General features: G+C 37.6%; 1 protein-coding gene across 5 annotated transcripts in view; it reads left to right on the forward strand.

Annotated features, from left to right (window-relative positions):
- Positions 1-21,928, forward strand: part of kiaa1328 (KIAA1328 ortholog) — a 173,667-nt gene that overhangs the window by 80,143 nt on the left and 71,596 nt on the right. For all 5 annotated transcript variants that reach the window (XM_043684585.2, XM_043684442.2, XM_087990030.1 and 2 more), the window contains one exon: positions 528-1,201. In XM_043684585.2, coding sequence (XP_043540520.2) covers positions 528-1,201 — 674 coding nt within the window. The remainder of the gene's footprint in view (positions 1-527; positions 1,202-21,928) is intronic.

The raw sequence follows: 21,928 nt of genomic DNA on the forward strand, positions 1-21,928 counted from the left end.
AGTGTTTTCACATAGATTATTTTGAGGGATAATGATATCTTGAAACTTTGCTTGGTTAGGTTTTGCTATTATTATGCATAACTTCGTGATTGTCTGGAATATTTGACAAACCGTTGCATTCCTGGTTCCATAGGTGCTAGTTAATAAAACGTTTGCTGTATTCCAGCATTTTCTGTTTTTACCAGTTTATTTAATTTGTTGGTTAAGACAGCCAGGTACTCAAATGATACTCATAAAGTATAAATAAAGAAAAGGTAAGTTAATGTTCGAGTCCAGTGACCCTTTGTCAGAGCTGCATTTGTTAACTGGAAATGTTAACTACCTACAGATACTGTCAGATCTGCTGAGTTTCTCCAGTACTTTCTGTTTTTGTTTCAGATCTCCAGAATCTATAGATTTCTTTTGTTTTATTTTACTCATTTAATGACTTTGAAAATAATTTGTGCAAGAAAATGCTATCCCAATAAAGAAATCACCAATGAATGTCTCAATTTACATAATAACCTTTGTAAATGTTTTGCTTTTAGGTATGTAGTGAGAAGAGTCCTCCTCAGCTGGTTTCTTCAGACCGAGATGGCTCCTATCTTGGAACTGTGCCTCCTTGTACCTTAGATGCTTCTGGCAAAACTAAACACGTGCTTGTTGGTCCATCCTTTGCACCACAGCCTGACCTGGGCCTGTATTTCCCAAACCACAACTCTGTCCATCAAAATCAGCGTACTGAAAGTTTTCCATCTCAAAATGGTTGTGGTAAAAAATCTGGCAATACAGTTCAAGGAGAGCCATTTGAAGACAGACATTATAACATGAACAAACAGGTAGATGTGGGTGCTGTGCAGGCCGGTACCTTTTGTGATTCTAATGTCGGTCAACCTTCTCACTGTGGATGGTTGAGAAATAGAGAGCTTGCTGATGAAAATCAATTGATCAATATAAGAAATGGGCATTTAAAGCCATTAATTGAATGCAACCCCTGCTCTGGAATGTCTCATGATCCAGCAATGAATAATCAAGAGGAAGTAACAGCTGAAGAAGTTTTAAACGGAAAGAAGCTGCTCATAGACCAAAAGCAGCAACTGATCTGTCAGAAAATGGAGCTGGAACTGGAGAAAGAAAGACTGCAAAGATTGCTCGCTCAGCGGGAGACCCTTTTCTTTCGAAAGCAACAGCAATTACACGAGTCAAGGTTGGATTACAGCAGGTGAGAACTTCACTGAACCTTGAACTTTCCTAATGGAGGCAATTTATCCTCTGAAATTAACCTTTATTAGATTAGCAACAAAGTTTTAATTAAAATTAACTATGTTGTCTATTGATTGCAATGGCTTTGAACTCTTTTCTTGGTACAATTTTAATAGGTTTGAACAAAATGCTTCCCATGTGGCAGCAATTTGTCCAGTTTTTCCATTTTAACTGCTCTTAATTTTTGTTAAAACTTTACACCTGCATGGCATTGTGAATGCTAACACATTTAGAACAGCTGAAATTCCACATGGATTTTAATAACATTATAAAATAATTCAGTAATTGACAGACACAGCAAACTTCAAAGGTAGTTGAGTGGTAACCAAAATGCTTTGCTGTGAGTGTCTGTGCATATTAATAGCATAATAATGGGATGAAATGGAACTTTAGTTAAATATTCAAATTAGGTTGACCACATACTTTATTTTGGATTACAAATTTAATGTAAATGCAAATACCTCTAGTTTTACTTCAATTTACAATATAATATCTTTATTCTACAATTAGAAATAGAGGGCTTTTTTTAACCCTGCTTTACAAGAAACTATTTAATTTACTAAGACAAGATTCAAACATCCAGTGATCCCTTGGCTCAATTCAGTAAGTGAAAAAAAGTTCCATGTAATTAGTTTTTAATTTTAGCTAATTGATTTTTGCTATGTATCCAAATAAAATTTCAATATTTAATATGGAGATCAATATTAATTAATTGATAATATTTGGACATCAGAACCAAGCAACCTACTTTAGATGGTGTAGTTGACTGTTTAAAAGGTAGTAGAGAGATTGGGGCGGATAAGGAATGATTTCCTATGGTTACAGTTCTAGACGATGTCATTTGTGACTTTGATTTGTTTTAGTGCTATAATTGGCGCTGAAGAGATTCAAGCATGGAGATACCTGTAAGGTGAATTTAGGAGGTGACAGCAGATCAAGAGCTTTAAGGGAGATGGGCTGGTAGTTTCTAGGGCAGTGTTATCGATAGTTTAAATTTAAGGGGAGCAAGTAGTGTAGTGATATTGTCACTGTTTTAGTAATTCAGAGACCAAGGCTATTGTTCTCGGAACATATGTCTACATTCCATCATGATAGATAGTGAAATTTAAAATAGACAAATACAATCTGGAGGTAAAGTCAAATCTAATGGTGACTATGAAACCATTGTTATTAAGAAAATAAATCAGCTTCAGTAATGTCCTTTTACGGTAGAAAGCACCAGCCTTATCCAGTCTAGCCTACAAGTGACTTCAGACCCAAAGTAACATGGTTTAACTGCACTGTGAATAGCTAAGCAAACTGCTCAGTTCAAGGTTTATAAGGTATGGGCAACATTTATTGGCCTGGTCACTGATGTCCACATCCCATAAATCGATATGCAAGAAATGAATATTGCAAGCATAATACAAATAAATATTATTAAATTTGTTATTAACCTTTATGAATTATACAAGTTACTGCATTGGGATAACTACTATACTGTTGAGGAAATTATACCTCCTCTTCTCTTCTGAAGATTAATGTGAGTACATGCTGATAAAAATTATACCTGATTAATTATAAAATGTGAACTTGGGTGAGTTTCTTTCCTCATTTAATTTTTTTAGTAGATTTTTTTGTGAATATTTATTAAATAGCTGCTGGGTAATAAAATGAAAGGTCTACGGAGAGAAGGTTGTTACATGCTTTTATTTTAACTGCCGTACATTATTTTTTCTGTAATTCCTTTAAAACATTGCTGGAATTGTGTCATTTGGAGAAACTGCTCAATAATAAAACAGAAATACATGAATATTAATATTAGTCACAAAGTTTTAAAAATCCAGACTCCTTCCACCCCCAAACCACCTTGCAATCTTCTTTAGAATATTTGAATGTTGACTAGGTATTTAATTGTGGGATGGTATTTATGCTAATCAAGCACTTTCCAACAGCAGTCAATTAATATTGTCCTGAGCCGCAACTCTTTTCTTTAAACCTTCTTTCCTCAGACACCAATCGTATCTTCCATTTCCTGCCTTCTCTACCTTTGTGGGAAAATGACCTTTGAGACTATGGTGTATGCCTTTTTGTACCATAGCATGTAGTACACTTTCTTGCTAAGTCTTTAGGTTAGCAATCTCATGTGTTTATGCCAGGGTCTTTAGAGAAGAGATGAAATGGAGTGAGCTTTGTTGGCGTATCTGCTGGTATTCATTGTAGAAACTGATACATGTCGAAGACCTTACTGGAGGCACACTTCAAAATAAAAAAAGGAAGGAAAGCATTGATTGTATATCTCCTAAAATGACAGTATAATGTGCATTACTCCATGAGATTAAATGAATGAGTTTCAACTTAGTTTCACAACTATATAAATAAGCCAAGTACAGTAATGCCTGTGGTGTCAGATGTCGCGGTTGGTTTCCCTCTTTTTCCTCTTTCATTCTTACTAAGATTATAAAAGGTATTGTGTGTCCTTTCAAGTACACTATCTTTCTTCGTGAGGATTCATTGCAGATAAGAACTTAAGGAAATGGGTTTTTGACTGATCTGATAGAAATTTTTCTAAGCTTTAAAAATAAGGTTTTTTTTAAAGTAAAGAATTAATCACAGCATTTGAAGTGTCTCTTAACTCCTTTTCAGTGTTTGTTGGGTTACCAGCATGTCTTCCATCCACATAAGACCATATTATGTTGGAGCAGGAGTAGGCCTTTTGACCCATAGAGTTTGCTCTGCCATTGAGAGACCGTGACTGGTCTCTCTCATATAGTCATCACATTCTTGTAAACCTTAATGTGTACAAACTCGATCTATCCTCAGAAGAAAAGCCCATATTGCATGGTTGGGATTAACCAAGTGAACCTTCTCTGGATTGTCTCAATACCAGTATATTATTCCTTAGATAAGGGGACCAAAACTGTTCAAATAGTCTAAGTGTGGTCTGACTAATTTTATGTGTTATTCCCTGTCTTTGAGAAGATAGTGAGCTGCTTTCTTGAATTGCTGTAGTCTGTTTGGTGTAGTTAGTTCAACAGTGGCGTTAAGACAAGAGTTCCACAATGTTGTCGCAGTGATACGACAGGAACAGTGATCTGTTTCCAAGTTAGAAAGATGAGTGGCTCAGATATACAGATGGTTGTATTCCCATGTAACTGTTAGCATTGTCCTTCTAGATGGTAATTGGAGCGTAGTATCTAAAAAAGCTTGGTAAGGTTCTGCAGTGCATTTTGTCTATGATGCATGCTACCGTTACTGGTAGTGCAGGTGAAGATGGTAGTGGAAGAAGTGAATGTTTTTGGCTGTGGTGTCATTCAAGCAGACTGCTTTGTCCTGGATGGAGTTAAGCTTCGGGGCAACACGGTGACTCAGTGGTTAGCACTGCTGCCTCACAGCGCCAGGGACCCGGGTTCAATTCCTGCCTCGGATGGTCAATGTGGATGTGTTGGGCCAAAAGGCCTGTTTCCATCCTACTCCTGACTTGCACCTTGTAGTTGGTGATCAGACTTTGAGAAGACAGGAGGCTGTAGGACACTCGGTCTCTGACCTGCTCTTCTATGCACAGTTTCAGGTCAATAGTAACATGCAGGATGTTGATCGTGGGGGGTTCCATGATGATAATGGAGGTTAGATTCTCTCTTGTTGGAGATAGTCATCGTCTGGTACTTGTGTGGAGCAAATGTTACTTGCCACTTGTCAGTTTCAGTACTGTTACTGGAATGTTGTCAGGGCCCAAGACTTTTGCAGTATCCAGTGCCTCCAACTGTTTCTTGATATCAAGTGAAGTGAATCGAATAGGCAAGATACTGAATTTGGAGGAAGTGAAATGAATGATCCATTTAGCACTTCTGGTTGAAGATTGTTGAAAATCCTCTAGCCTTATATTTTGCACTGATGTGCGGGGCTCTCCCATTGTTTTGGATGAGGATATTTGTGGAACCTCCTTTTCAAGTAAGTTGTTTGATTGTCCTCCACCATTCTCAAGGGGATGTGACAGGACTGCAAAACTTAGATCTGATCTGTCAGTCATGGAATCACTTTGCTGTGTTTCACAGTTGCTGCTTGGCACACTGAGTATTTTTTGCAACTTCACCAGATTGATCCCTCATTTTTAGTTATGCCTGGTGTTGCTCCTGGAATACTCTCCGTACTTTTCTTTCAGCCTGATATACTGTAATGAATCTATGATTTGAGGTATGCGTTTTTTCCAAGCACTTTTGTTTCGTTTATATTTAATCGCCTTTTCATTAATTCTTCTGTGCAGGAGCTGCCTCTGTCAGATTTTGTGGAACATAACATTTTAGACCTTCATTTAGAAATACTGCTAGGTTTTATAGGTTATCTGCTACAAAATATTTTTACATACCTGCTTTATGCAGTTTTTGATTGTATTGTTAAGTGTAAACATTTTTTTCATCAAGTTCTCCATTTTTAATTTAACAGTTTGTACATAAGCTAGTACAGTACCACACAGCAGCAATACACATTCCCTGAAGTAAGGGATTAAGAAACAGCTATGTTGCTCAGCATGGAGGAGTTGATGGTGTTGCTGGGCTAAGTAATTCAACACCTTAAACTAATGTTCTGGAGGCATTGATTCAAATCCCCCAGAGCAGATGGTGAAATTTGAATTCAATAAAAAGCTGGCCTAATGGTGATTGAAGGACTCGTGCCTGAAACATCGACTCTCCTTCTCGGATGCAGTCTCATCTGCTGTGCTTTTCTGGCACCACACTTTTCGACTAATGGTGATCACTGTCAGTTATTATAAAGAAATCCTATATTGTTAATTTTTTGTCCTTTAGGGAAGGAAATCTGCCATCCTTACCTGGTCCTGCCTATATGTGTCTCCAGACTCACAACTGTGTGGTTGACTTTTAACTGCCCCAGGACCATTAGGGAGACAAGACAAACATTTTGCCTCTGTCCATGAATAAATCCTTGTTCCTGGATGTGGACCAAAGGAGGCATGGTAAATTAGAACTTTAACTTCAGGTTATGATTATTATAACTTGATGAATGACCTATTAATTATAGAATCCTTTACTAATACAATCTTTTTTCATTCTAGATTAATAATCTGCTCTGATGCATGATTTTGGTTAAACTTTTAACCAATGATGTAAAATAATTTGGGCATGCCAATGTTGAACCGGTCACATTTTGAGTGGAGAAAAAATTCTAAAGAGACCACCATCCTTTTTGTTACTTAATGATGAACCTTAATTAACATGCAAATTTGAAGTCATTAGAATGCATTAAAGGTGTTTAACTACCTCTCCCTAAAGAAATATTCAAATTGCACTAAATGTGGTTTTGAATTATTTAATTCTCCAAGGTGTATGGTAACATTTTTCTGCTACATTTTCTTTTTTAAAAAAAAATGACAAGGTTAAACTTTTGTTTAATAAGTAGTAATTAATATTAAAGAATGATTGTGTGTTCTAGAAATGATGATCTTTGAAATGGTCTTCATAAAAACTTAATCATTTACATTTTTAAAGAGAAAAAAAACTGTTTTGATAACCTGTATATGGAATAATTCTTCAAATATTTATATTAAGTTGAATATATGTGTCAATAATTAATGTCAAGATGGCTTACTTGAACATCCGCTCAAGGCTTCAAGCATTAATGATTGAAGTTGAAAATAGATTCTATTAATTTGTGTATATGTTCTAACTAGCAATTTCCATTGTAATTTCAGTTTTCCTTGTGTGGAAGGGTGGGGGAGGCGAGGAAAGAGAAAATCTTATTTTGTCTATAAATGTATAGTAAGACTTACCACTTTAAAGGCCAATATTATTTTTATTTTTTCTTTTGCTTGGTCATGTGAGATTGCATTGAAGCTTTAATGCCTTAGCAATCCAACTGAACTTTTTAAATTGAATAACGTGAAAAACTAATAGTCATTGTGCAAGATAAAGGTGAGGTTGATCAAGGGACAATAACTAGACAACACCAAACTTGAGATTGAAACACTAACTTGTTGGAGGATGGCAAAACTGAAGGAGGTAAGAAGTTATACAGTATTAATACCCTGAGCTAGTTCAGGAAATTCAGTGGGCAAAGTTAAATGGAGAATGGAGAAAGATTGCCTAGGATGAGATATTTCCAGTTATTTATAGGATATTGGCATTGCTGGCTGGTCTGGAATTTAAAGTCCATCCTTCGTTATCCCTGAGAAGGCGGTGGCTAGCTGCTCAAGCTCAATTCAAATGTCTTGCTTGGTTTTAAGATTGACTTCACAGTGCAGTTGCCTTTGTTATTAAATCTTGAGCAGTGGTGGGCAGAATTGTTAGAGGTATGGCAAATAGAAACTCTCTGTCATTGTTCTGCTTGTCCTTGTATTGGAAACCAGTGGCTTCAGATGTCACCCTTCCCTCACCACTTGCATTCAGCCTGTTTTTTTTTAAATTTGTTCACAGGATGAGAGTTTTGCTGGCTAGGCCACTATTTGTTCCCTATTCCACTACCAAGCGTGGTCAGCAGCAACACTACTGATCAAGCTAATCAAGTCCTAAAGTAATGGCTACTGTTCTAGGTCTGTGACAGGTAGTGTTGGATCCAGCAAGAGGTAAAACATTCTTGACTGGATCCTCTCCAGTCTGCCTGCCACAAATGCAGATCTCCATCGCAGCATTGGTAAGAGTGACCACCACAGAGTCCTTGTGGAAACTAAAGTCCTGTCTTCACATGGAGAATAAGTACATCATGATGTGTGGTTCTATCACCATGCTAAATGGTGCCACTTCACCTGACGAAGTAGCAGTGCTCCAAGTGCTTGTGATTTCAAATAAACCCATTGGACTATAACCTGCTGTCATGTGACTTCTGATTTTATCCAATAGAGTCCAACACCGGCACCTCCACATCATGCTAAATGAGACAAACTTTATCTGCTAGTTTATCAATAAATTTGTACTTTGTGTCCCTTCCTGCTACTCTGGTTATCATTACCCAAATCACTACTCTAATCTATTTCCTTGCTGTTTTCTTTTATTTACTACATCCTGTCTGATGTGATATATGCTGAAAATGTGTTGCTGGAAAAGCGCAGCCGGTCAGGCAGCATCCTGATATGATATATGCCCATCATCCCCAAACTATTTAAGTTAAAACTTTAACTACTACTATAGTTGTACAATTTGCAGAAACACTGGCTCCAGCACAGTTCAGCTGAAACTTGTCCCAACAGTACTATAACATCTACACTCCCTAGTGCTGATGCCAGTACCCCATGAATTAGTACCCATTTCTCCCACACAAATGTTTGAGTTGCATATTAATTTTGCTAGTCTTACCCTATGCTACTTTCACTTGTAAACTTAGTGCATATGTATTCCTAATTTATTCCGTAGTTCTTTTTTTCTAATGAGCAGTTATGCTCCGTTTCTAGCTAGTGTTGCCATCAGTTTTTTTTTTGTTGCATTTGACTACTTTAGTTTCTTTGCTTGAAGACTTTAGTCTTGGCTATCGTAGAAGAACATTTTAAAACTATATGTGCAGAGCATTTAGTGTATAGGTTATCTGCAACCTAACACATTTGTTCAAAGCAGTTGATTTAACAGCAACTGCTCCTTCAATTTTATTGACTACTCATTTAAGCATTGGTCTTTCTTGACTGATTTCTTGGTTTTGGATTGGCTTCATATTTGTATAATATATTTGGGCACAACAATAGTCATAGAAATAGTGATTTAACATCTGCAGTTTCCAATGATGAGACATTTTGGGATGTTGTTGACCCAGTTGTGGACTAATCTTTTTAGTGGAGAGGTCAAAACAAATGGTGAAAACCTAAATAGTTAGAATTTCCGAAATCTGAATCATTTAACGAATACACACTGGTTTCTATATCAAATTTACCATCCGCGATTTCCACAAAAATTTTCTTGAGAATCCCATTAGCAAATCTGTGGAAAATCTGAAATAGAAATCAATATAGACAATTAGCCATAGGAAAGTATGGAACAAAAACACAACTTCTGTTACAAGTGGATTGTTTTTGTAAGTCCTGAACTGACAGCAGGAACAAAAGCAAAAAAAAAGTTAAGCAAATTATTACAAATTTTTCCTTTTAAATTACATTGTCATAAAGTCCAAAACACTCTGAAATACTTACTGTTGTTGTTTTCTACATATTTTTTCAAAGTAATAATTCTCTAACAGATAACAATTTGTTTTATTAATTTGAAAATCTTTTTTCCAAAATAATTGCTTTCTCTCATTCCTGAAGAAAATAAAGCATTTGTTGTTGGATTTGCCATCTTTGATTTTAAGTAATGCAATTGAGATCTAAAATGACTGTTTCTAATTTATTGATCATAATAGATTGTTCACAATAACTGTCTCTCTGGATTTTATATGCAGTGTCTGTAATTGTATCTTTTGAAATCTAATTGTTTATTTTAACACCTGAACACTATACCTTGTGAAAACAAGATAGGGAGAGGAGGATGAAATGGAAGGAAATAACAATCTTTAAATCTAGATTGTCATCATCATTAACTCAGTGTCAAGTATAGACAGCCCCTGAATCGTGAACGGGTTCAATTCTTGAGTCAGTTTGCAAGTCGACTTGTACGCAAGTCAGAAACCAATGCAGGACAATAACAAAGTCATTTCTAAGTGTGAGAAACATCCAAATCAGATTTTAAAATTAATATTAGCACTCCTCTGTATAAGATGCTGTTCATTCGTATGAGTATTTGTGTGTAAAATGCTTGTAACTTAGGGATCCCTTGCACTTTAACCTGTTAGGAAATTGCTGCAGTTGTGGACTTTTTTTTTAATAGAGACATCTTTTAATAGAGATATAATAATACATAGAATGCTGAGCATGTGTAAATGGACAGTATAATTTTTAACTCATGACTTCTCTTGATAAAGTAGTATGTATACTATAAATTTGCTGGGTTTAATATGATCTTAAGATAGCAATATTATAACTATATAGCTAGTTTTGTTTCAAATAATTTGGAGTAATTCTGATTTTTTTTTAAACTGCCCATACTTCAGCTGGGTAACTTGTGGAAGATTTTAGCATTTTTGGATTAAACCTTATAGAAATAATAAAATTATTCTCTTCCATCTTCAAGATTTCCAGATTTACCCCAGTTATCAAGTTAAAAATATGAGTTTTTGCAAGTTGTAAAGAAAAGGTAATCCAATATGAAGTATTTTTCAAGAATAAAATAATGACTATAATAGCAGCTGCAACAACTGTTTATTATATATTCATGACTTAGTTTAAAAGAGGTATTAAACAGTTTTAAAAGGTCAAACTTTCCATATGGCAAGCAGCAGTCCATTGAGTATGCTTGGTCCCTTTGTATTATTTTAAATTCAGGGCATAGCATAATGTTATAAATACCTGTAATAATTTAGGTGTTGTGCAATAAAACTACTTTTTAAAACAAATAAAACTATAATGTAAATAGTTCAGCATTTATGTGTCTTGTTTCAGTTAGTCCGGTGCTACGAGGATAGAGCACATGAATGCATGGCTGAGGAGCTGGTGTATGGGAGAAGGAATCTCTTTTGGGGTAGAAGTGACCTGTACAAGAAGAACGAATTGCACCTAAATGAGAAGGGGACTAATATACTGGCAGGGAAATTTGCTAGAGCTGTTTGGGACGATTTAAACTCGTAAGGTTGGGGGTGGGACCCAGGGAGATAGTGAGGAAAGAGATCAATCGGAGACTGGTGAGTCAAACAGTCAGGGACAAAGCAGAGAGCAAGGTAGGACTGATAAATTAAAGTGTATTTACTTCAATGCAAGGGGCCTAACAGGGAAGGCAGATGAACTCAGGGCATGGTTAGGAACATGGGACTGGGATATCATAGCAATTACAGAATTATGACTCAAGGATAGGCAGGACTGGCAGCTTAATGTTCCAGGATACAAATGCTACAGGAAGGATAGAAAGGGAGGCAAAGAGAGGAGGGGGTGGCATTTTAGCTAAGGGATAGCATTACAGCTGTGCTGAGGGAGGATATTCCCGGAAATACATCCAGGGAAGTTATTTGGGTGGAACTGAGAAATAAGAAAGGAATGATCACCTTTTTGGGATTGTATTATAGACCCCCTAATAGTCAGAGGGAAATTGAGAAACAAACTTGTAAGGAGATCGCAGTTATCTGTAGGAATAATAGGGTGGTTATGGTAGTGGACTTTAACTTTCCAGACATAGACTGGGACTGCCATAATGTTCAGGGTTTAGCTGGAGAGGAATTTAAGTGCGTAAAAGACAATTTTCTGATTCAGTATATGGATGTACCTACTAGAGAAGGTGCAAAACTTGACCTACTCTTGGGGAATAAGGCAGGGCAGGTGTCAGTGAGGGAGCACTTTGGGGCCATCGACCATAATTCTAATAGATTTAAATTAATGATGGAAAAGGTTAGACCAGATCTAAAAGTTGAAGTTCTAAAGTGGAGAAAGGCCAATTTTTACGGTATTAGGCAAGAACTTTCAAAAGCTGATTGGGGGCGGATGTTCGCAGGTAAAGGGACAGCTGGAAAATGGGAAGCCTTCACAAATTTGTTAACGAGAATCCAGAGAAAATATATTCCTGTTAAGGTGAAAGGAAAGGCTGATAGGTATAGGGAATGCTGGATGACTAAAGAAATTGAAGGTTTGGTTAAGAAAAAGAAGGGGTGGCACGGTGGCTCAGTGGTTAGCACTGCTGCCTCACAGTACCAGGATCGCAGGCTCAATTCCAGCCTCGGCAACTGTCTGTGTGGAGTTTGCACATTCTCCCTGTGTCTTCGTTGGTTTCTTCTGGGTGCTCCGGTTTCCTCCCACAGTCCAAAGATGTGCAGGTCAGGTGAATTGGTCAGAGGGAAATGGGTCTGGGTGGGTTACTCTTCTGAGTGTCGTTGTGGACTGGTTGGGCCGAAGGGCCTGTTTACATGCTGTAGGGAATCTAATCCAATATGTAAGATAGATCGAGTTAATCCTTAGCAGGGTATAAAGGAAGTAGGAATATACTTAAGAGGGAAATGAGGAGGGCAAAAAGGGGACATGAGATAGCTTTGGCAAATAGAATTAAGGAGAATCCAAAGAGTTTTTACAAATACAATAAGGACAAACAAGTAACTAGGGAGAGAATAGGGCCCCTCACAGATCAGCAAGGTGGTCTTTGTGTGGAACTGCCAAAAATGGGGGAGTTACTAAATGAGTATTTTGCATCTGTATTTACTGTGGAAAAGGATATTGAAGGTATAGACTGTAGGGAAATAGATGGTGACATCTTGCAAAATGTCCATATTACAGAGGAGGAAGTATTGGATGTCTTGAAATGGGTAAAGGTGGATAAATCCCCAGGACCTGATCAGGTGTACCCTAGAACTGTGTGGGAAGCTAGAGAAGTGATTGCTGAGATATTTATATCATCGAGAGTCACAGGTGAGGTGCCGGAAGACTGGAGGTTGGCTAACGTGGTGCCACTGTTTAAGAAGGGTGGTAAAGACAAGCCAGGGAACTATAGACCAGTGAGCCTGACGTGGGTGGTGGGCAAGTTGTTACAGGGAATCCTGAGGGACAGGATGTACATGTATTTGGAAAGGCAAGGACTGATTAGGGATAGTCAACATGGTGGCTTTGTGTGTGGGAAATCATGTCTCACGAACTTGATTGAGTTTTTTGAAGAAGTAACAAAGAGGATTGGTGAGGGCAGAACAGTAGATGTGATCTGTATGGACTTCAGTAAGGCGTTCGACAAGGTTCCCCATGGGAGACTGATTAGCAAGGTTAGATCTCATGGAATACAGGGAGAACTAGCCATTTGGATACAGAACTGGCTCAAAGGGAGAAGACAGAGGGTGGTGGTGGAGGGTTGTTTTTCAGACTGTAGGCTTGTGACCAGTGGAGTGCCACAAGGATCGGTGCTGGGCCCTCTACTTTTTGTCATACACATAAATGAATTGGATGCGAGCATAAGAGGTACAGTTAGTAAGTTTGCAGATGACACCAAAATTGGAGGTGTAGTGGACAGCGAAGAGGGTTACCTCAGATTACAACAGGATCTTGACCAGATGGGCCAATGGGCTGAGGAGTGGCAGATGGAGTTTAATTCAGATAAATGCGAAGTGCTGCATTTTGGGAAAGCAAATCTTATCAGGACTTATACACTTAATGGTAAGGTCCTAGGAAGTGTTGCTGAACATAGAGACCTTGGAGTGCAGGTTCATAGCTCCTTGAAAGTAGAATCGCAGGTAGATAGGATAGTGAAGAAGGCGTTTGGTATGCTTTCCTTTATTAGTCAGAGAATTGAGTACAGGAGTTGGGAGGTCATGTTGTGGCTGTACAGGACATTGGTTAGGCCACTGTTGGAATATTGCGTGCAATTCTGGTCTCCTTCCTATCGGAAAGATGTTGTGAAACTTGAAAGTGTTCAGAAAAGATTTACAAAGATGTTGCCAGGGTAGGAGGATTTGAGCTACAGGGAGAGGCTGAACAGGATGGGGCTGTTTTCCCTGGACCGTTGGAGGCTGACAGGTGACCTTATAGAGGTTTACAAAATTGAGGGGCATGGAGAGAGTAAAGAGGCAAAGTCTTTTCCCTGGGGTCAGGGAGTCCAGAACTAGAGGGCATAGGTTTAGGGTGTGGGGGGAAAGATATAAAAGGGACCCATGGGGAAATTGTTTCATGCAGAGGGTGGTACGTGTACGGAGTGAGCTGCCAGAGGATGTGGTGGAGGTTGGTACAATTGCAACATTTAAGAGGCATCTGGATGGGTATATGAATAGGAAGGGTTTGGAGGGATATGGACCGGGCGCTTGCAGGTGGGACTAGATTGGGTTGGGATATCTGGTCGGCATGGATGGGTTGGACCGAAGGGTCTGTTTCTATGCTGTACATCTCTATGACTCTGTGACTCGATGTTCCATTTTAGTCCAGAGCAGCTATTAAACCATTCAGTCTATACAAAATGTAGTATTTGCATATTCATATTGAGGAATGATGTCTTCATTTTATTGTGGTCTTGCACTGCTTAATTTTAGTAAAAAATGCAGTATTTTAATTTTTCTGTCTCCTTTTTTGTTCAGTAAATCGCTGCTTCAAGCCATTTCAGTCGGAACATTCCTAAATTGTGATTTGTTATACCATAATATTAAGTTAGTGAAAGCATTTCACAAAACGTAGAAAAATGCATGAAATATATTGTTTACTTGTCTGAATGAAAAAAATGCAAAAAGCTTAACACACCCAGTGCATGGTAGTTTGCTTGATCAGCATCGCAATGTCTCCACCATTGGTGCATTGTGATAGCAGTATAAACCATTGGAAAGATATACTGGAGCAACTTGCCAAGTCTCCTTGACATTTTATTCCTCACCTGAAGTTTTACTACGTAGGAAACAAGACTAGTGAGGTTATGAGAATACCACCTGTAAACTTCACTCGAAGTCTCACCATCCTGATGTGGAATTATTTTGCCTTTCCCTCTCTGACACGGAGTCAAAATCAAGTTTTGTTTGTTCGCTCATTCAAGAAAGTCAGGGTTACTTCAAAAGAACAGAAAAATGACCATTTATGGAACATCAAAACATGCTGTTTGTAAGCCGTGTCATTCCTATTCAGTGATATATAGCAGGCAAAATTTGATTCTGGAGTCAAATTGATGATACCAGAAGGACAATGGTGACACGTGTTCTTATTTTTAAAAGCTTCTTCACAGCTCTAACACATATCAAAAAAGTCTGAAAGTTGCACTCACCAGTACAACATGCATAAAATAATCCTAATCTGGCAGTTCACTACCTGTTTAAATGTCTTAATTCAGACCTGGAATTGGAAACGAAGGAAGTATGGCACAAGTCAAATTTCCTCAGCCCCAGAAAGTCTCTAGATGGGAGATTTTGTGGGGTATTTCTGAAGTATTATTCACTATTTTGTAGGAAATATAAAATACTGGAGATGCTGGAAATCTGAAACTAAAAATTTTGATAATATTTAATAGGTTAAGTGAAACTTCGGAGAGTGAGCTGAAGGAATAATGTTCCAGGTCAATAACGTTTCAGTTTGTGGTCTTATGGTCTTTCACCCTGACTTATTGAGTATTTCAAGCCTGCTTCATTTTATCACTGTTGTATAGGTTATTTTACTGCATTTACAAGGTTTTTTTGTTAGTTCATGTTCAGTGTCACATAACGCTGTCAGATGAAATATCTTAAAACAGTTTGCTTTATGTGATTTCCTTATTCTTGATTGGTAGATATTTGGGAATTCAAGTGTGGTTAGTTTAACAGATGGTGGTCATTCAAACAGATCGAAGAATTATAATTTTTTTTGATGTGCTGGACATATATCATGTTATTGCACAGGACTAGACCAATTATGACCTTAAGCCCACACTGTTTTTTCCTTTCCAACTTTCCAGTATTCCTTTTTTTCAAACAACTTCCTGAATTAGGTAAAAATTTTCCTTCTTACTCATTTGTTTAATAATGTGTCCCTCTTTAGTTCTTTTTATGGTAATTGTATGCCTTTCTTATCATGTGATTGGTTGATGAAAAATATATAATAACTAACTTCCTTAAATAATCCATTCAAGACATGATTTGTATCTGATGTTAAATTAAAACTGTTGGTCTGTGAACCCAGCCATAATCAAGTCTCTGGTATCCTGAGAAACTAAACCCCTTTACACCGTCAGCACAACATTGTGGACCAAAGGGCCTGTTTTGTGCTGTACTTTTCAATGTTTACTTTTGCTAAATCACCAACTAGTCTTAAGTGATTATAATGTAAATTGAAAAATCTCTGAGGCATGAACAATGAATGATGTGATTGCCAAGTTTATTTTTCCAGAAAACAATTTTTGTGTTTGTTATTGGAAATACTTTTTTGATATCTGTTAGAGTTATGAATAAGCTTTTAAAAATATGAACACATGTCAAAAATAAAAACGTGCATAGAAAATGAGTCCAGTAGTAAATGTTTGCAAGGGCCTGAAGCAGCAATTACAGGCCGTAGAACATAATACAGAACAATTGTGCTTTGCTGCTAGCTGACTCAATAGAGAATAGACTTGGGTAATAGTATCCAAATAATACTGATTGTACTAAGTATTTCTCATAACACTCAATGTCCCGTACCATTTGCTTACTGTGGAATGAGTGAGTTTATGATCTAGTGCCATCCCACATTTGTGAAATCAAAGGAGTACGTGTCTTTAAAATACAATCTGAAACATAAGGGATTTTTACTGTTCCACTCACAGATCCTGCACCGTGGCTGCATATAATAAAACAATGAGAGTAATCTTCCATAAGAAACAGGCAGGGAGACCATTTCACAAGTGTAGTCACACTACTGAACCATGTTTCTCTTTAATAGATGCAATTGCAAAAGCCTGAACTACTTAAGTACTTCAGCACAATACATTCTGTAACATTCTGCTGAATCTCTTCTTTATCTTTTTTATATTTTTTTCATTGCATTTATATCATTTATATAAAGAATGTCCAATCTGTATAAACCTCCACTAAGTAGCTTTTTATGGTTTTATGTTGTTCATCTTTACTTCTATTATGTTAACCGCTTTCACTACAGCACAGATGAGCACATTGACTTTTTTAATGAGCTCTTTACTTGTAGTGATTTTTAATAACCTATGTATCTGCATATCAAATCTCTGTTCTTCAACAAAAGTAAAAGGCACTGGAAATCTGAAATCGAAACATACTCAGCTGATCTAGTAGTGTTTGTTTATTATTTCTCACTCTTTGGAAGTTGCTAAACCTGCTGAGTATCTTCAATATTTTCTCTTTTTAAATCTCTGCACCTCTATTTAACATCTTATTATTTAAGATGTGATCCTTTTCACAAGCTTAACAATTTCCATTTCATTTTGTAAAACATTGAACTGCATTTCTCATCTGTCTACCCACTTAACTAATCTATCTGTGCTCTCTTAAAGTCTTCAAATTCCTTATCACAATATGCTACACAAAATTTGATTGCATCTTGTAGTAAATAATGATACAATTAAAGCAAACTCTAGTCAAGCCAAATTCTATTTGCAGATGCACCACCCTCTCAACAGCATGATTAATTCACAACTAGAATCAAGAACTTGATTGACTTGTTACTTCATCTTCCAAAACCAGAAAGCATTTTGGCATTAGCTGCTACAGAACAGTAGCAATCAATGGTTTGGTCATGCATTGGCTCATGGACACAAAATAACCTAAGTTTATGCCCAAGGGAGGTAGAATTTTTTTTAGTATTGAAATGATTACATATCATATACAGCTAAAATTAAAAAAAATTGGATCAAATGTAGTTTCAGTGATTTTGAATACAAATTTGCATTCAGATGCCATCTGTTATTGCCAAAACACAGTACCTGTATTAGGACTTGTAACTGACAATTATAGTTTTTTTGTTAGGAAGCCTGCTCTTCCTAATATGTATTTATAATTTATATATCATAGGTCTATTAACAACCTTTTGTTCAGGGCACAGTTTCAAAATTTACAGATGAATGGAAACTTTAAGTTTTATGAATTTCAGAAGGTCAAAGAAAATTTGGTGGAATGGATGCGCAAGGTGAATTTTAATATTGAGAAACATGAAGTGATTCATTTTAATACAAAGATCAACACAATGTAAACTAAAGAGTAAGATTCTAAGGAGAATGCAGAAGCAGAGGGACCTGAGTATATATGTGTCAAAATCATTGAAGGTGACAGGACTAGTTGAAAGAACAGTAAATAAGGATTAACATCTCTGGCTTTTGTCAATAGCTTCATAGATGAGAACAAGTTTCAACTTGAGTGTTGCATCCAGTTCTTGTCACCAAACCATGGCAAATATTCCCATTGGTGGAAAAATTAAGAACAAGAAGGCGCATACTTAAGGTAATTGGCATAAGAAACAGGGAAAAGCTTTTTCACACAGTAGGTGGTTAGGATTTGGAGTGCACTGAGTGTCAGTTTGATGGGGACAAGTTCAATCAAGTGTTCAACAGGGAATTGGATTATTGTGTGGGGAAAAAAATGCAGGCTATCAAGCGAAGATGGGGGAATAGCAAGAGGTGAATTATTCCTTTTGGAGAGCCAGCACAGGTAGAATAGGCTGAATGGTGTACTTTGGGCTACGATCCTATGTGCATGACAAGTAATATATATAAGTCATGACACTTTTAAAATAAATATTTGCATTGATAAAGCGTGTCATAAGCGTTTTCAGTGCATTTTCAGATGGAAAGTTTTGAACTACTCTTGATAATAAATGTATCATATTAGTGACGGTATGATTCATGTTTTTAAGAGTTAAAATGTAACAGCAATAGGTCAGGAAATAGTGCTGCGGGAATTTGATGCAATAATAATATTTGAATAATTACATTGATGCATTGTTTGATTGCCTTTAGATGGAAAGAATCACTGAGGGCACTAAGGATGCTGAATATACTATAGGTAGGGCGATTTCAATCCATATCTATCACCAAGATTTGCTCAGTTGCACCACAACTGACCCAAATAGTCAATTCCTGGCCAGTCTCAGCCTCTGATATGGTTTTAGGGACCGGCAAAAGGAAAATCTTATGATTTGTCTTGCCAGTCTGTCTATAGAAAGTACATCTATCCATGTCTGTCTTAGCCAACCTCCAGTCATCTGGCATCTCACCTGTGGCTATCGATGATACAAATATCTCAGAAAGGGGTCCAGTAATCACTTCCCCAGCTTCCCACAGAGTTCTAGGGTACACCCGATCAGGTCCTGGGGATTTATCCACCTTTATGCATGTTAAGTTATCTCACACCACCTCCTCTGAAATGTCCATGTTTCAGCGGAGGAGGCACTGGATGTCTTAAAAGTCCTTACCGTCATATTAAAACAGGCAGATTTGGAACAGATCGAGCAATTCAAAACAGGACTTCCATGTGGAAATGTGGACTATGGGATGGCAGAACTGTTTTTGACTATAATCTGTAACCCCCATGACCGGATGCATCCTTACTCTATCATTAATATTAAACCGTGGCATCAACCCTGTTCAATAAAGAGTGCAGGAAATCATGTGTGCTGGATGTACTAAAATGAGGTGCCAACCGAGTGAATGGTTCAACACAGTACTTGCATGTTAATAGTGTGTGATAGAAAAAGTGATTCCACAAACAATGGATCAAATTCAAAGCTCTGCAGCCCCGCCACAACTAGCCATAAATAACAAGCTAATGGGCTGAAAAGGTCCCACAGACAGCTCCATTTCTCGAATGGCAAACTCAACATATCAGTGTAAAAAGCCAGACTGAAGCATTTGACGTAAATACTATGTGGATAATCCATCTTGGCCTCATCCTGAAGTTCTCATCTTTGCAGATGATGGTCTTTTGGCTAGTTTGATTCAGTCCATATGATATTAAAAAATAGCTGTAGTGACCAGATACATCAAAATCTATGGCCTCTGATAACATCCTCTCAGTAATGTTGTGATACCTCCAATTTAAGGGGATATGCAGTTGACGTAAATGTATAATCAAGGAACCAGGGTGTAAAGTACCATGTGACCCAGCAGTCAGTGAATGCCGCTGAGTGTACTTTTGGTTGCGTAATCCAAGAATAGACCTTTTTGTTGAGCTGTCCTTTTAAATATGATGACCATAAATATTAGTTGTAATCTTCACATAAGAGCAATCTACATGTACGTTTGTGTATAAATGAATGAAACACAGCAAGGAACAGCCTTGCTATCCCCATCTCAAACAAGTATACTGTTTTGGGTACTGTTGGAGAGGAGGGATAGTCTTGAAGAGGCAAATAGCAGCAGCAACCAGATCTTCGGCACCGTGACCGGCTCTGCTGTAAAGCAGGAGTATGGCAAAGTTCAAAAGAGCAATTATGTTAAGGGACTATCTAGTGAGGAGCAGGGACAGACGTCTTTGCAATTGCGAGCAAGATTCCAGGATGGTGTGTTGCCTTCCTGGTGCCTGGTCAAGGATATCTAGGAGCAATTGCAGCAATTCTCAAAGGGGAGCATGAACAGCTGGAATGGAACTGGACTTGCTATATGAGTATTGTGACGACAGGTAAGGTCAGAGGCTGAGGCATTCTGTTGTGAGTAACTGGCCTCCTGACTCCTCAGTTTGTTCACAATTTACAAGGCATAAATCAGAACTGTAATGGAGTAATCTCCACATGCCTGGATAAGTGTGCCTCAAAGTATACTCAAAGAACTTGACACCATCAAGGATAAAGCATCTTGCTTATTAAATATTCCATCCACAAGCTTCAACATTCACTCCATGCACTGACACACAGTATACGATAGGAATGGCACAAGCATTTTTTCAAAGTATTTTCGAAACTAAAGAACATAAGAATTAGAGCTGAAGGAGGCCATTCACCCATTTGGGTTGGGTCCACTCCCACCATTTGCCTGCATTATACCTGTATCCCTTAATGTTTATAACAAGTAAACTGAAGAAATTCCTCCAAGTCATAGACCTAACTGGCCTGCCCCCAATTCTGAGACTCTGTCCCCGGCTGTAGAACCTCAGCCAGTGATAACATCCTCCCTGCACCCACCCTGTTGCGCTCAAAACGAATTTTGTTTGTTTGAATGAAATCACCTCTCAACCCTCTAAACACCACAAAATATAGGCCCAGTTTATTTAACCTTTCTTCATTGCACAGTCCCTCTGTTCCAAGAATTAGTTTGGTGGACTAGTTTGCTTGCCACCTTTAGGTTTCATGTATTACCAAGCAAAAAGTAAAACATGTTAGAAATTTGATCAGAGCAAATTCTGAAAACACTTAGTTTAGATAGCATCTGAAAAAGATAGAATATTTTATTTTCTTTCATACTAACTAAAGACCATCAAATATGAACCCACCAGTATGAAAATCAATGAAGCAAGGCGAGAATTAGGATGAGGGCAGAGCTGGGGTAAGTAGAAGAGTAATGGTCAAACTGACAATGAAACAACTAAGATAACATGTCTCCCATTAATCTGTTATTTATCTGAAATTATTGTTTTGGAATTGGAACTGCCTTCCTAATAACACTGGTTGCAAACACACCAGATAGGTATCCACAATTCAGGACTAAGCCGCACCACCTTCTCAAGGGCAGTTAAGAATTAGCAACAAATGTTGCTCTTATTAGCAATGCTCACATTCCTTGAAAGTGGAGAACCATTATTTAGATTACCATTATACAGCTTCTTTAAATACATAAAAGGAAGAGCAGAAGCCAAAGTGACCACAGTCCCCGTGGAGGATGAGGCTGGGTAAATAATAATGTGGAACCAGGAAAATACAGATGAATTGAACAAGTACTTTGCATCAGTCTTCACAGTAGAAAACACTAGCATTCCAAAATCACTAAAACTTCAAAGGGAGAAAAAGAGGAGAGGAAATAAATACAACATCCATCCACTAGAGAAAAGGTGCTATGGGAACTGTGGGACTAAATGAGGAGGTACCGGAGCTGGACTGGGGTGGACAAAGTTGAAAATCTCACACACCAGTTTATAGTCCAACAGGTTTATTTGGAAGTACTAGCTTTTGGAATGCTGTTCCTTCAGGTAGCTTGGAAAGCTAGTACTTTCAAATAACACTGTTGGGCTATAACCTGGTGTTGTGTGATTTTGAACTGTGGAACTAACAACCACTATGCCTCTTGGACCTGAAGTGATGTCTTAAAGGAAGTAGCTATAGAGATAATGTATGTGCTGGTTGTGA

This window comes from Chiloscyllium plagiosum, unplaced genomic scaffold (genome assembly GCF_037043375.1).
Source record: "Chiloscyllium plagiosum isolate Xiang-an unplaced genomic scaffold, Cpla_swu_hap1 HiC_scaffold_1, whole genome shotgun sequence".
NCBI classification, from domain to species: domain Eukaryota; kingdom Metazoa; phylum Chordata; class Chondrichthyes; order Orectolobiformes; family Hemiscylliidae; genus Chiloscyllium; species Chiloscyllium plagiosum.